At 34.9% G+C, this 15,496-nt stretch overlaps 2 protein-coding genes across 2 annotated transcripts; one reads left to right on the top strand and one right to left on the bottom strand.

Moving 5' to 3' along the window:
* The first annotated feature begins 480 nt into the window (after positions 1–480).
* Positions 481–4,942, top strand: LOC108214510 (elongation factor 2). The gene is made up of 4 exons (XM_017386530.2): positions 481–590; positions 1,498–1,558; positions 1,684–1,771; positions 2,225–4,942. The coding sequence occupies exons 2-4, from the start codon at positions 1,556–1,558 to the stop codon at positions 4,663–4,665; spliced, it is 2,532 nt and encodes an 843-aa protein (XP_017242019.1). The 5' UTR covers positions 481–590; positions 1,498–1,555; the 3' UTR covers positions 4,666–4,942.
* An 8,653-nt stretch (positions 4,943–13,595) lies between these two features.
* On the bottom strand, positions 13,596–15,265 carry LOC108211653 (probable BOI-related E3 ubiquitin-protein ligase 3). The gene is made up of 3 exons (XM_017383309.2): positions 15,036–15,265; positions 14,516–14,855; positions 13,596–14,146 (listed from the first exon to the last, which is right to left on the bottom strand). The coding sequence occupies exons 1-3, from the start codon at positions 15,083–15,085 to the stop codon at positions 13,661–13,663; spliced, it is 876 nt and encodes a 291-aa protein (XP_017238798.1). The 5' UTR covers positions 15,086–15,265; the 3' UTR covers positions 13,596–13,660.
* Positions 15,266–15,496: the final 231 nt, after the last annotated feature.

Raw genomic sequence — 15,496 nt, 5'->3', positions numbered from 1 at the left:
GTGTAATCGATTAATCGATACAATATTTTTTAAGAATTAATCGGAAATTTTTAAATAAATCTGATATTTTTATAATACTATTTACAAGTGATAAATTTTAAAATTATTTCAAATAACCAAAATATGATATTATTTAGCACCATATCTTGATTCAATTCTAAAACAATTTTTCCTTATACGATTAAAATCAGAAAATATTGTTATGAGTATTTTATTATCATCATATTAAAGCCTTCAAACAAACCCAACTAAAAAAACAAATGATTTTACTTATCATTTGTCTCGAAAACAAAGCTTCTGCACAGCTACACAACTATGTGGACTAGCTACAGCAAAGTAAATCCCTGGTAACCACAAAACCCAAACCCAATAAGAAACCGAAAACTCAATGGACACGTGGAAATTATATCAGCCATCTGATGAAATCAATCATAATCCAACGGCAGAGAATAGAGGATATGATAAATACCCTAGAGCCTCCCCATATATAAACCCCAAAACCACACTGCATCGCCTCTGCAACACATTTCATACAGATTATCATCACAAAGCTTCGCTCAGTGCTCGTCAATCATCTCAGTTTTGCCTCGGTAATCTCGCACTCTACATCTTCACACACGTCTATATTCACTAATATCCGTTTGTTTTGTTGTTTATCATACGTGTAATTGTGTATCCATGAATAATTTATGCATGATCAATTTCTGTATGATTACACTGTTTGTGTGTGAATTTATTTCTCTACGTGTTTAATTTTGACTGTTTATTTGTTGATTTTGATGATTTGATGAGTTTTGTTCACTGATGTTGAGTGTCGTACAGTTGTTGATGAGCGATTTGTTTGATCGGAAGCTTTGCATGCGATCTATTATGTTCATTTATTTTATTTATTGTTTTTAATTTTGTTTTATCTGATTCGAGAATATTTAGGTATGTTTTGTGCTCTGATTTGTATCAGATCAGCTCTCCCAAACGTGTTTTAGTCATCCGTACATGTATTTCAACTGATTTTATAATCGCATTCAGCGTGTATTGTTTTGTGAATTTTTCTGTTTTGTGGAGATTATTCCATGATGCGTACGCTCTTTCGGCATATATTTAATTTATTCGTCTGTTTCTCTCGTAAATTAGCATGTCATTTTTTATTTTAATGTATTCGTTTAATTGTTTGTTATTTGATAACTCTTTCAATCTGATTCATACGTGATTTCTACTTGCATAAGCTATTGATATAAATGTAAAAGTATGTCTAAGCTGCAGAAATTTGCTTGTTTCTGATTTACACGAAATTTGGACTTGGCATAAGCTCACAAGTTGGTGATCTAAATGTGAAATTATGTTTAAGCTGCATAAATTATTTGCTTATGTGAAATTATTAACAAGAGTTTTAGTCGCAGTTGGCTATTTTTTGGATTAGCTGTCCGTGTTTATAAAATCAGGGATTTCATCAATTTCTTGTTGATTGTTTTTAATTAATATTCTCTTTTTCATGGATAGGAGTATCCGAAGCAGAACTTGTTCAGTTTTAGGCGGTGACCTTTAAGCAGCAGTCAAGATGGTAAGTAACTATGTTGTTTAACTCGTTGATTGCTACAGCCTACTAGCCTAGCTTGTGTCTTCAATCTTTTTCAGTGGTTGATCAAATTGAAATTATTTTTTAATGACTGGTAATGAACTATACAGGTGAAGTTTACAGCAGATGGACTCCGAGCTATCATGGACAAAAAGAATAACATTCGTAACATGTCTGTTATTGCACATGTTGATCATGGTATGTACACAAGCAGAACCTTTGTTTTATAACTCAAACGTATCACATAGATTGCACATCTGTTATAGAACTTTTGGTCTAATATGTTTTTAGTTTTTATGAAAGAAGCTGGTCTCATTTTACTGTAAGGATGGGTATTTGAGTCCTTATATAAACATAATGTCTGATAATGTTATCATGTTGATTTGTAATCTGTTGTTTAGATTTTATTTTTCCTGTCAGTGCTGTTGTAATGTTAATGTGTCCAATCACCCAAATTATCAGCTCGTTTACATCATATACGGTTATGTTAGGTTGTGTTAGAGTGTCTTATATATTTATGTTGGTGAGAGCAGTAATATGTTTATAAACAGACATGTGTACGTCCTTGTAGTCTAGTGGTATGTTCTTTTTACAAACTTGGTCTTCCATGGCTTTAATGTTGTAATTAATACCACTCCTTTCTTCTGGCAGGGAAATCCACTCTTACTGATTCTTTAGTGGCTGCTGCTGGTATCATTGCACAAGAAGTAGCTGGTGATGTGCGAATGACTGATACTCGTGCAGATGAAGCTGAGCGTGGTATCACAATCAAGTCTACTGGGATTTCACTTTATTATGAAATGACAGATGCATCTTTGAATAGCTACAAAGGGGAGAGGGATGGCAATGAGTACCTGATCAATCTTATAGACTCTCCTGGACATGTGGACTTTTCATCAGAAGTTACTGCAGCTTTACGTATCACTGATGGAGCACTTGTTGTTGTCGATTGCATTGAAGGTGTATGTGTCCAGACAGAAACTGTCCTTCGACAAGCCCTTGGAGAAAGGATACGACCTGTCTTGACTGTAAACAAAATGGACAGGTGTTTTCTTGAGCTACAGGTTGATGGCGAGGAAGCATACCAGACATTTCAGAGAGTCATTGAGAATGCCAATGTCATTATGGCCACCTACGAGGATCCTCTCCTCGGTGATGTTCAGGTTTATCCTGAGAAAGGTACAGTTGCCTTCTCAGCTGGGTTGCATGGTTGGGCTTTCACTCTGACAAATTTTGCAAAAATGTATGCCTCAAAGTTTGGTGTTGATGAGGCTAAGATGATGGAAAGACTCTGGGGTGAGAATTTCTTCGATCCAGCTACGAAGAAATGGACCACCAAGCATACTGGTACTTCTACATGCAAGCGTGGCTTTGTTCAATTCTGTTATGAACCCATAAAACAGATAATTAACACTTGCATGAACGATCAGAAAGATAAACTGTGGCCCATGCTGCAGAAACTTAATGTTACAATGAAGTCTGATGAAAAGGAATTGATGGGAAAACCCTTGATGAAACGTGTGATGCAAAACTGGCTTCCTGCAAGTACAGCTCTCCTAGAAATGATGATTTTCCATCTTCCATCTCCCTCAAAGGCTCAAAAGTATCGTGTGGAGAACTTGTACGAGGGACCACTGGATGATATCTATGCCAATGCTATTAGAAATTGTGATCCAAACGGACCTCTCATGCTATATGTTTCTAAGATGATTCCAGCTTCTGATAAAGGTAGATTTTTTGCCTTTGGTCGTGTGTTTGCTGGCAAGGTCTCCACTGGTCTGAAGGTCAGGATCATGGGGCCAAACTATGTCCCTGGTGAGAAGAAGGATCTATATGTTAAGAGTGTTCAGAGAACAGTTATTTGGATGGGGAAGAAACAGGAAACTGTTGAGGATGTGCCATGTGGAAACACCGTTGCAATGGTTGGCTTGGATCAGTTCATCACGAAGAACGCTACTCTGACAAATGAGAAAGAAGTAGATGCTCACCCCATTAAAGCCATGAAGTTTTCTGTGTCCCCTGTTGTCCGTGTTGCTGTGCAGTGCAAAGTGGCCTCAGACCTTCCCAAACTTGTGGAAGGACTAAAGCGTTTGGCAAAGTCTGATCCTATGGTTGTCTGTACCATTGAGGAGTCTGGGGAGCATATTGTAGCAGGTGCTGGAGAACTGCACCTTGAGATATGCCTGAAGGACTTGCAGGATGATTTTATGGGAGGTGCAGAAATTATCATGTCTGATCCGGTTGTTTCCTTCCGTGAAACTGTCCTTGAAAAGTCTTCTCGTACTGTGATGAGCAAGTCTCCCAACAAGCATAATCGATTGTACATGGAAGCCAGACCACTTGAAGAGGGACTACCTGAGGCTATTGATGATGGAAGAATTGGTCCGAGGGATGATCCTAAGGCTCGTTCCAAAATTTTATCTGAGGAATTTGGCTGGGACAAAGATCTTGCAAAGAAGATCTGGTGTTTTGGTCCGGAAACAACTGGCCCGAATATGGTAGTTGATATGTGTAAAGGAGTGCAATATCTCAATGAAATCAAGGATTCAGTTGTAGCTGGTTTCCAGTGGGCATCCAAGGAAGGTGCCTTGGCCGAAGAGAACATGAGAGGTATCTGTTTTGAGGTGTGTGATGTTGTTCTTCATGCAGATGCTATTCACAGGGGTGGTGGCCAGGTTATCCCAACTGCCAGGAGGGTTATATATGCATCGCAACTAACTGCTAAACCCCGACTTTTGGAGCCTGTGTACCTGGTGGAGATTCAAGCACCTGAGCAAGCCCTTGGTGGAATCTACAGTGTTCTGAATCAGAAACGTGGTCATGTGTTTGAGGAAATGCAGAGGCCTGGTACACCACTCTATAACATCAAGGCCTATCTCCCTGTTATTGAGTCATTTGGTTTCTCTGGCCAGTTGAGAGCTTCTACATCAGGGCAGGCCTTCCCTCAGTGTGTGTTTGATCACTGGGACATGATGTCATCTGATCCACTGGAGGCTGGAACCCAGGCATCAACGCTTGTGGCTGACATTAGAAAGAGGAAGGGCTTGAAGCAGCAGATGACACCTCTATCTGAGTACGAGGATAAGCTCTAAGTCTGCATTTGATTAGGAATCTGATTGGGCAATATACTACATCTCTATTGTTCTAAACTTTTGCACTAAGTTTCTGATGCTATTATGCTACTGGACTACAGTTTTTGGTTTTTCTAATTTGGATTTTGATGTGGCACTTCTATTATAGATATGGTGGTTACTATTGTTTGTGTTTTAAAGATGCTGTGACAGTCTAGCAACTGCTAGTATATCTGAAACATGTTTTTAAATCGTTTCTCCTTATCTGTCTTATGGAATGTTTGGTATTCTTGAATCACTTCTTGTGCCTCTGTCTCTATGATCTTGTAGTCTATGGTATACAGGTATACTAAGATATATAAGTTGGTGCATTCATACACCATTAGGTATAGATACTGACCGCAGAAATATCCAGTTTTATTCTTATGTGCAGGCAAGTTCCAGAGCTCAGGCCATCCAGAAAGTGAAGTACAGATTGGTGGCTGGATTTAATCCATTTTTTTTATTTTGGTTGTCGAAATTTCAAATTTGTAATAGAGTGGTCCATATATTGTTTTAGTTCATCAAAAACGTGGTTAAGGGCCACTTTTTTGAGAAAAAATTTAGTTTTTTTTCTAGAAAAGCGATGCTTAACCAATTATTTGAAACAAAAAAGAAATCATCTGACCATATATTTGTAAATTTGAAATTATGACCACTAATTAACGAGTCTGGATCCTCTGTCTCCTTGTCGTGTCTCCTTATATGTCCCTTCTCTCTCATTGGTCAGTTTTTTTTACTTCTCACGTGATCTCTCTCCTTTTAGATCCCTTCTTTCTCTTTCTCAATCATGTTTTATAAAAAAATTTAGAGCAACTTGCATTTATGTAATCATGTTTTATCAAAAAATTTAGAACAACTTGCATTATGTAAGTTTTTTGTTCTCAGAAATTAGAAGGACTGTTCTTGTTTTCAAGAGTTACACTCTGCATTTTCTTTCATCTCTGTCTGCTTCTACCATGTCCAACTTCAGCGATTTGCATTCTACTAAACTCTGTTAGGAAATGACCGAAAAGGTGATATACCAAACAGGGGCGGAACCAGAGGGGGCTAGGGGATGCTAGAGCCCCCCTAACCTCAAAAAAACAATATATATTTTTTATTTCAGCCCTACGACTACAAATTATACCTATGTTGGCTTATTATAGTATAGTATAGATGATAGAGAGAGACTTATTGGAAAAAAAAAAAGGAAAAGAAAAGGCACTTAGTCTAAAGAGAGTAATTAACAAATACATTCGAACTCAGAGCAACTCCAACAAACTCCTTAACTTTTCTCTAATAATGATATAAACAATCAACTCTTAACTATTTAAGAAGTAAATTACACAATATCTTCAACAATATTCTCTACATGCGCTCTCTATCTATATCTGCTAGGAGTTTGTTGGAGTTCATTTCATCTCCATATTCTTCAAATTTAGGCTAAAGAGCCCATATGAAAAATCTTTTGGACATGCTCTCATAAGTCATACGCATACATTGACACTACCCTAACTCAGTGGAGTTCTTTTGATGAAAGTTTTCTTCGCAATTACTAATGATTTGTCATAAGCTTTACAACAAAGAACTCGAAATATTATAAATACTAAGACAATGGTTCGAAGTATGAAAATTAAATTGCAGCTATTAAGAGAGAAAGAATGGGAGACATTTTTAGAAGATGTTCAATGTTATAAAACTTGTTTACTAACCTTTTTATTTAACAGTTTATTGATCTTATTTCCCAGTATAACCATTTTACAGAAGGAAACATATATAAAACTACTATTTTATATTTGCTCTTTGGATCCTCGGAATTAATTTTCTGCCTTGCACAATTTTATCCAAAGGATATCTCTTTACTAGACCTGGAGTCGTTATCAAATGAGTTAGACAAGTTTATCTATGATGTGAGAGCGGATAAAGATTAATCTGGACTTCAAAGTATAGGAAATCTTCGTGTCATGACGGTTAAGACACACAGACACACTGTTTATCTCTTAGTTTATCTTCTGGTTGAGTTAACTCTAGTTTTACCCGTTGTCATTGCTATTGTTGAGATAGTTTTTTCTGCTATAAAAACAATTAAGACTTATCAGCGTGATAGGATGAGAGATGCATGACTGAATGATAGTATGATGATATATATTGAGAAAGTTATTTATGCAAGTATAGATGAAAAAATATTTCAGCCCCCTAACTTTTAGTCCTGCTTCCGTCACTGATACCAAATGCAAAATTTCTCACCGTAAATTATATTTATCAACTAGTGGTTTGCTTTAAGCAATGACTCTATTCTGTTTTCAAGTTCGTAGCTGATGATCAATGTGATAGAGCTTTCAATAGTCTGCTATTCTTTCTTTGTGGAGTTTAAATATCCTTCCTTACTATAAAAGAGGAAAAAACAAGAAAGAATTTTAGTAGATTAAATATTACTCTCTCCGTCTCAATTTATAGGTCTATTTTGGAATAAACACACATATTAAGAAAAAAGTTGGTTAGATGGAATCTTATCTCATGTATCATTAATTAGTGCATTGATAAGTGAGAATATAGTTGAGTTTAAAAAAAATCACAATAAATATAGGGATTTAGTGCATTGAGAAATGAGAATAATGTTGAGTTTCAAAAAAATCACAATTAATATGTAGATAAATTTGTATTGAAAGAAGAGAGGGACAAGTATTTTGGGACAAATTTTTTTCCAAACTGGACCTATAAATTGAGACGGAGGGAGTATAAAAGAAAACTTTCAATATTTTAATATATGTTTGGTCATAAATAAATTATTCTTTTTGCTTTTTTATATAATAATATTGAAAATATGTTTTCAAAAATTTAATTACTTATTTAATGTAGAAAATTTAAATATAGAAATTACTATATAATATTATATTTATATCATATGAAAAATATTTTTAGTTGATTATGTACAATATAAAAATATTTTAATAATAAAAATGTATATACATAAATTTGAAAAAGTTTAACAGTGAAAAACTATTAGAGAAAGAATAAAGAGAAATCATATATCACGTGCAAGGTAAAAAACTGACCAATAAAAAAGAAGGGACGTATAAGAGACACAAAAAGGAGACAGAGAATCCGAACAAATGTGCAAAACGGATAAAGTTTAGTTACCATTTTGGATTTTACCCCATCGGGGAGATACCAAATGTGTATTATTAAGGTTTTTAACTGAAATGGATCTAGGTTGATGTGAAGTTGTTCGTTAAGTTGGAGAGACTGTTTCTTGAGAAGCAAAAAGATTTATCACTTCATTACGAAGATAACCAGACAAGACATTAATCTCTTGCATGCCATAAAATGCACTTGACGGGAAAACTCTATATATTTATTTTGTATGTTGGTGCATTACACAATGTTTATGATAAACATCTATTCGTTAATAGATTAGAAAAGTCTACAAGCATGCACTTGTAGTTGTTTGATAACGTTGTCCTTTGTGGTATTACCTCAAATGTATCTTGGTAGTTTAACGATATTTGTCTTAATTAGTAGTAACTGATCTAATCTTCAACGAAGCTAATCATATCGATTATGTTACTGAACGCTGAGGAATCCAGATTCCAAATCTTGTTTGATCACAGTTTTATATTAGCAAATCTGCATTCAGGAATCAGGATTCATCAATTCATGTAATGCAGATTCTTTTTTCTTAATTTAGCGTGCAGGCATGTAAGTAGCCAAACAACTGTTAGTCTTGCAGCCAGCGGTTATAGTGAAAATTTGAAAATTATCAAGAATTCAATTCATGAAAATCTTTCAGTCCGGTATTTTGTTTTTCACAAATGCGAAGAATTTTTATAGAAACTACTCCAGGAAGTAGGGTTAGGTTCACATGCAGTTGTCTAAATGTGTATGCTACTTTGCAAACTACTCTAAATCCTATAATATATTCCTATACTCAATACTCACAAAGTTTCACCGAAAGTACAACTGCATCAAAATCATATGCTTGAGGACGACAAGTGAACCTGTGCAAGGATTATAGCCCCATCAGCAATTTCCACTGATTTACCTTCGTCAAGCCTTACCTACTGAGTGAATCTTTTTCACGACCACTTGAGAACCTTCGTTGAAATTTGAATAGTATGATATATCTTTCTTATTTTTCCAACTACACTTGCAGACATGGGGACTGGTTTCCCGACATAGTGTAATAGGACTAATTTCTCAACTACACTTGCATCCATGAGGACCTATTGGACTTGGAACACTAATTGGGAATTTTCTGGTGAATTTTATTAGCACCATGTTATTGCCTGTAAATCCTGATTACGACTAACCTAGCAAAGACTGAGCTCGTAAAATTTTATAATTTTGATTATACTTCAAAGTAATTGTCCTCAATAGATATAAATTTTTTGGATTGATTTCAGAAGGGATTGATGTGGACTATTGAAATGCTGTGTTGTCGACGACACAAAATTTGCAATTTTAATGTTAATGATAGTACCATATGTGTGAGTGTACTCCAGTTTAAATGATTTGCTGTGATGGTTAATTTTCCTGCATGTTATGTCAGTCTCAGCCCTTTAGTGCTTGCCTTTCCACCGTGTGTGCTGCTATCAAAGATGGATTGCAGGAAAGAGTAAAGAATTCTGAAATCACAGAGCATCTAGCTTTTCACTCTTGACAGGGATTACTACGGTGAAATGGAATCATGATTTTCGCAATTATATCGACTTTATAGCCCAGAGATGTAGGACCTGAATGCCACAATCAAGTCCTCTGACAAAAGTTTTTACCTTGATGCTCTGTCACGATTTCTTAAGGCCATTTTTTCGGAACTTTTAAGAGCAGAGGTAAATTCTGCGTACATGTCACATATAAATTAGTTTCTCGGATTCTATTTCGGATGAGTCCTAGTTGGAATTTACAATCAGAAAATTGAAATTCAAGGTGGGCTTGGTGTCTTTTCTTGACCCCTCAAATGCCGTCCCATAAAACTCTGACCTAATTGCTTTACCAAATGGTAGTGTTATGTAACATGACTTGATTGTTGAAGGTGTGTGAAGTGTTGTTTTGGTCGAGGACAAAAGATGAATAAATACGCTAGTAGAAAAGAAGCAAAGTGATCAAAATTCAAAGATTATGGACTAGTAGTACATGAGTGCCCCCCTTTGACAAGGGAAGATAGTTTGGAGTATCCTTCACCATGGTCCCCTCCATATTTTTAGCTTTATGTAGATCCCCGTTTCAGTTCGATGACTACTTAAATTGCTTGCAAGTGCTAAATTTATGTCAGATTCGACCATTAACCCGAACCAACAGTTATTTAAATGTTTGGTTAATCGAGTTCTATACACACATGTTTAGACATCTAGGACGTTAATTAGCATTGTCAGATCTTAGAGCCGGTTTGAATTATTATGATCGCGAGAACATAATTTGGAAGAATATAAGCGTTATTTAATATTGATTTGAAATTATTATGATCGACAGAACATATCGTACAAGAATTGAAGAGTAGAGAAATTGACGGTTTTATTTCCAAACTCAATGGAACATTTTCAAGAAAAAAACCGTGGTGCTACAAGTTAGGTGAACGTACAAATTTTAAAGATAGGATATAAAATATCGGAAAATGCTTGGTGCACATAATTGTGTACAAAAACATGTACATAATGACATGTGGTGGATTTTAATTGGATGGCCCCCGTGCATTTACACCAACCACCCCAATTAAAACTCACCACATCACTTGCCACGTCATTATGTACAAATTTTCTGTACACAATTATATGCACCTAGCACTACTCTAAAATATCCAACGCGCTTATTCCATAGGGCACTTTTGAAACAAAGAAAAATTTCTTTTTCCAAACCCCACCACCCAACTAAATATTGCAGTATGGATTCGTATCAACTTTCCTCTCATTGCATTTGCATTCACCAGGGATTCTTAGAATAGTTTTTCCCATTTGCGTCAATGAATTATTCGTCATTGGTGAACTGTCAGTGTCCGAATCGTCGACCGAAAGCAAAATAATTAGAGATTTATACATGTGTTCGGTATAAATTATAATAGTATGACGATGACTTTAAGTCTAAACCATAATCACATTGCGATTGCTAGCTACTTTGAGTTTAGAGATAAACTTGTTTAATTACTTTAATTAATTATGTAGTAAGCGGACCAAACTCCAAAGCCAAGCGAGTTGGTGTTTATAATTTTATTAGATCATCAACTAATGATAATATTGATCAATTCTTGGAACAGGTTTGGTTAGTGGCTATCAAATGATGAAATATAATATAGAATGTTTCAAACACTAATGACTATATATAGTATTATCTTAATCACTATCAGGTGCTCAACATAGTTGTTTTTGTTTGCATAAAAACACACAAGTTTAAACAAAAGTCTGAATGTCACCAAGATTATACTACTACTTTTTATGGTTAGAAAAACCCTTGTTCACATTGCTTGACTTTAAATCACAAATAATATAAAGCACGAAAATTAGGAACGTTGTCACTTGTCTTATGTATACTTTCATCAAACATCTGCTTGTCATTATTATTAGATATTAGATTTTGGAGAGTTGATAAGTTGGCGGGCATTGATAAAATATGAAAATGACTTGATCTTTAGCCAAAAGTAATTAAATTTTTAGGACCGAGCTGAAATCGACATGACAATAAAATCATGATTTGGAATATGATAGTGACTTCCTCTCTCTGTCCTAAAATAAATGTTATTTTGATTTCATATAGTTTAAAGTGAAAAAAAATTATGTATTACTTTTTGAAATTTTCAATTGAAAAATTAACATTTATATTTATATTCAGGAAAAAATTGAAGATAATATATGAAAATAAATTATTTTAGACATCACAAATTAAGTAAGAAAACTCAAAACGACTCTTATTCTCGGACAATAATGTTTACTCAAAAAAATGTGAAATTTTTGGATGAGAACCAAAATCGACATGGCAATAAAATCGTGACCCGTAGGGTGATGAACATGTCGAAGCTCAGAGATTAAATAGCGTTGGATATGATGCTGGTAATAAAATAAAGGACGGATAGAGAATCAACATGAACATGCATGCATCTGTGTATGTGTATCTTGAATGTAACTGCAGGGATTTAAATGTGTGCGCATCTAATCTGGCCCCTACCATGAATTTAAAGTATCTTGCCGTTTGAAGCACACCAAAAATCTGAATCAAAATTATTTATGAATGTAACTTATAGGTAGAGAATACTATTCTCTATTCAACCTTTGTTTTATTGTATTATCTTTGAATATTTTACAAAGATGATCGCATCTAGCTTGATAAATTGTGCCGTGTTTGACACTATAATTAATTATATTGAGGGTCAGCATGATTAATTGTCTACTATTTTTATCGCGATGGCTTAAAATTAATATGTTATTATAATTTCAAATTATTTAAATAGAATATATTATTTAATATGATAGGGGATGATAGTAGAACTTTACGTCTAGGGATGTTCGACAAATATAATAAATATTAGGAGGTTGGCTGAAAAGGACGACACATCTTGGAATGATTAAAATTTTATGTATATTCTATAATTTTTATTCATGATATCATTTTATATATTTTTAGTAAAGATTTTTTTGAATAAGAAATACTGGTGCCTTAAATATTAGCTAAAAGTTTTCAAAGTTTAGATATATTTATTTATATGTTAGTATCGAATGTTTTTGCGTATGACTATTTTATGACGTCGAAATTTTGCAAGAATCGTAAATGTGTTAAATTACTCACATAACAAAAATGCTTGTTAATTCAAAAATTGCTTCTAAATTTAGTTGATGATGTATGATTAGTATATTAGTACAGAATTTGTATATGTTCTATATAGCATTACTCTTCAAAATTCACATAATTAATCATACACCTTTGTTCAATGTCTTGCATCCGTCTACTTGAAAGCAAAATGAAGAAAACACCAAATTTAAATATAAGAGTGATATAACATGACAAGAAGATAATAATGAATGCAAGAAAGATGCAGGTGGACTATTCCTCTTAATTATTTGCACGGCAGAAGCAAGATTTTGCGGTGGTCCAAACACCTTAAAAGCCCCTTTCACTCCATGGGTCTATTCCTCATTGCCTCATTCTCTGGCTACACTATAGCGACATTTGCGCGTCCTACTCCTCATTCTCATTCGCTACGTGTCACTCTCTCGCTATGTCTATCTAATCTACCTGCTAAGTGCTAATCTAGCTACATCATCGACTCCCAGTCTTCCTCTGCAAAATCATATTAAACTACACTCTTCAGATGACAAATGTGAATGGATTCAGTTTGAGCATCAACTACTTTGTTATCGGGTATACTTGTGATAGGAACTATTTTTAATTTTAAAGCAGTTTCTAACTTATAACATATATTTCCTATCCTGGACTTAAAAGCACGGGCTTACTCAAGGTGATGCATGCTACCAGGCATTCAATATGACTCGGTTGCGGAACAGGAATTGTATTTGGGGGAGCTAAACTGTATTTTGAAAAAAATCATGGATGAAAAAACAACGTGCCAATACATTAACATTAACATCATTCGAATTCAATACATATATAATATAAAAATAAATCTTATAATAACATTCTTCTAGGTGCCATATTTTGAAATCTTATTATAATATATCTTCTGTATCAATTGAATTCATTGCATTATCCCGGCTCCTCATTTTGTCTAAAGTACCCGTGTCGTGCACTTGACACTCGAACATGGGTATGAATACTCTGGCACTTATTTTAGGCCAAGGACATGTAAAATTTTCAGAATATTGTCGAGTCGGACACTTGGACACGTATCCATGTTCAACACTTTTAGCCGAACCCGAGTAACATAGCCCTCGCCTGTGATAAAATATGGAGAACTTCCACCATGGATGCATAAATCTCAAGGCAAAATGTATTAAATTGTCTTAAGCATAAATCTCAAGGCAAAATGTATTAAATTGTCTTAAAGATTAAAAAATCAACAGTTATTAACGACTACACTGGCAGTTTTTGTTGATCTACAAACTGGGCAAATATTGAGACCCAATCCACACACACTACAAACACACAGATGCCTGCATGGTAACAGCAACACACATGATTCCTCTTTCCCACATTTTCTACACCAATTTCCGGCATGATACTCCTCTTGTCCTTCCCCGTTGCTGCTGCAACACGACTCAGCACTATCGATGCCTCTGGCACGGTGTCTCATCACTTGTTCAATGTTAGTCCTCAGAGTCGTGACAGTCGCCTCATTTGTCTGAGCCAAGTCTCTCCACATCTGGTTTTCGATACTCAGAGATTTCACTCTTTCATGCAAAACCCTGTTTAAATTTACTATTTTTTCCATTTCTTCTTCTTTTGCTCTTAATTTCTTGACTATCACCCCTTCCACCGCCGCTCTGATTCTTCTCCTGCTAACGTCTTGATGTTCTTCGACTTCGGATCTTAACTTCTCCACCTAAATTCATACAAGGAATCAAAAAATTAAGACTATTACATTAATTAGCCCTGAAGAGTTATGCATAGGCTTCCGTCGAACTGCAAACAAATTTAGCCTCCCAAATACTCCAAGGACGTAACACGCATTTTAATACTCCTACATCATAAATTATTTTTAACTTTTTTTCTTTTAAACAAAAATTAAATGTTTAAATATTTATAAAAAAAATTAAAATAACTTTTAAAACTATAATTTATATGCACCTTACGTGTCAAGTAATGGAAAAACCCGTAAAGAAATGAGATATATGCAATTTGTACTCTGATTATAGAATTTATTGGCATGATTTGTACTATTGTGACGGGTGATTTGTAATTAAATACTTACATGATGAGCAATAAAATCGTGGATTTCACGTTGCTGAATCTGCATCATTAGCGAGATATCTTCACCTAGAAATGAGGTGAAATCGAGATGATTTTGGTTTGGGTGCAACTGAAGAATAGAACCTCTGGTACGTTTTCTACTAAGTGGAAGTGTGCGAGGGACGCCACTGTGACTCTGAGGCGGTGGATGTTCGGTCGGAAAGGAGTCAGCCATGGTGGTGCAGTACATTGGAAGGAATGTCTCCGTCGTGATTTCGGATAAAGGAGGTAATAATAATCCTCCATGTCCGGTTGAAGTTCCGTACGTTTTTAAATTTTCATCAAACCCGGTCAGCAGCTGTCTGCAAGTGAAATTCATTCAACTGTTAGTGAGGACAGGATTTGTATTATGGAAACAAAACTTCATTCCATGTAAGTTAAAATAAAAACTGAAAACCGGTGATTTGGACCATAAGACGTGCTTTCTTCTGACAGCTTAAGATTTTAGATAGACTGGTTCTTAACATGGTATCATGCTGTACCTGTTATCGGATGCCAGGAATTTACATGCCGCGCGAGCTTCAACTGCCATTAGGAAAATTTAGTTGAATCCTGAATCTCTTTGTAATTATCTGATACGAGTGCATAGGTGTATGTAAATGAATATATATAAGGAGAGTAGAAATATGATAAGTTGTGAGGTTGCTTTAGTTTACAGAGAAAGGCAGAGCAGAGGGTGCTGAGGAAACAAAGGAAAACTCACATCTGGGTGGGTGTGCTGTGCTTTGGGTGGGTCTTATATATTGTACCAGCTATTCCCACTTGTTAAACTATAGTACTACTAACCATTTTTTATGACCTCTTTATTATAAAATTAATTTCAGATTTTTTTTATGTGAATGCAGGTGAACTACGTTAGTATTCTGATCATTCGTCGTTGTGTTTTTATTTTTTTTATTATCTTCCAGCAGTATTAAACCGTCGAAAGATTGTCATGACTTGA

This window comes from Daucus carota, chromosome 3, assembly GCF_001625215.2.
Source record: "Daucus carota subsp. sativus chromosome 3, DH1 v3.0, whole genome shotgun sequence".
Lineage (NCBI taxonomy): Eukaryota > Viridiplantae > Streptophyta > Magnoliopsida > Apiales > Apiaceae > Daucus > Daucus carota.
Note: the sequence above shows the minus strand (reverse complement) of the source record. Positions and strands in the feature narration are given on the sequence as shown.

Coding starts and splice junctions, on each gene's coding strand:
- LOC108214510 (XM_017386530.2), top strand. Junction 1,772..2,224: donor TATTGCACATGTTGATCATG/GTATGTACACAA, acceptor TTCTTCTGGCAG/GGAAATCCACTCTTACTGAT.
- LOC108211653 (XM_017383309.2), bottom strand. CDS start 15,085: ATGGCAGTTGAAGCTCGCGCGGCATGTAAATTCCTGGCATCCGATAAC. Junction 14,856..15,035: donor TTCCTGGCATCCGATAACAG/GTACAGCATGAT, acceptor TTTCACTTGCAG/ACAGCTGCTGACCGGGTTTG. Junction 14,147..14,515: donor ACGATTTTATTGCTCATCAT/GTAAGTATTTAA, acceptor GTATGAATTTAG/GTGGAGAAGTTAAGATCCGA.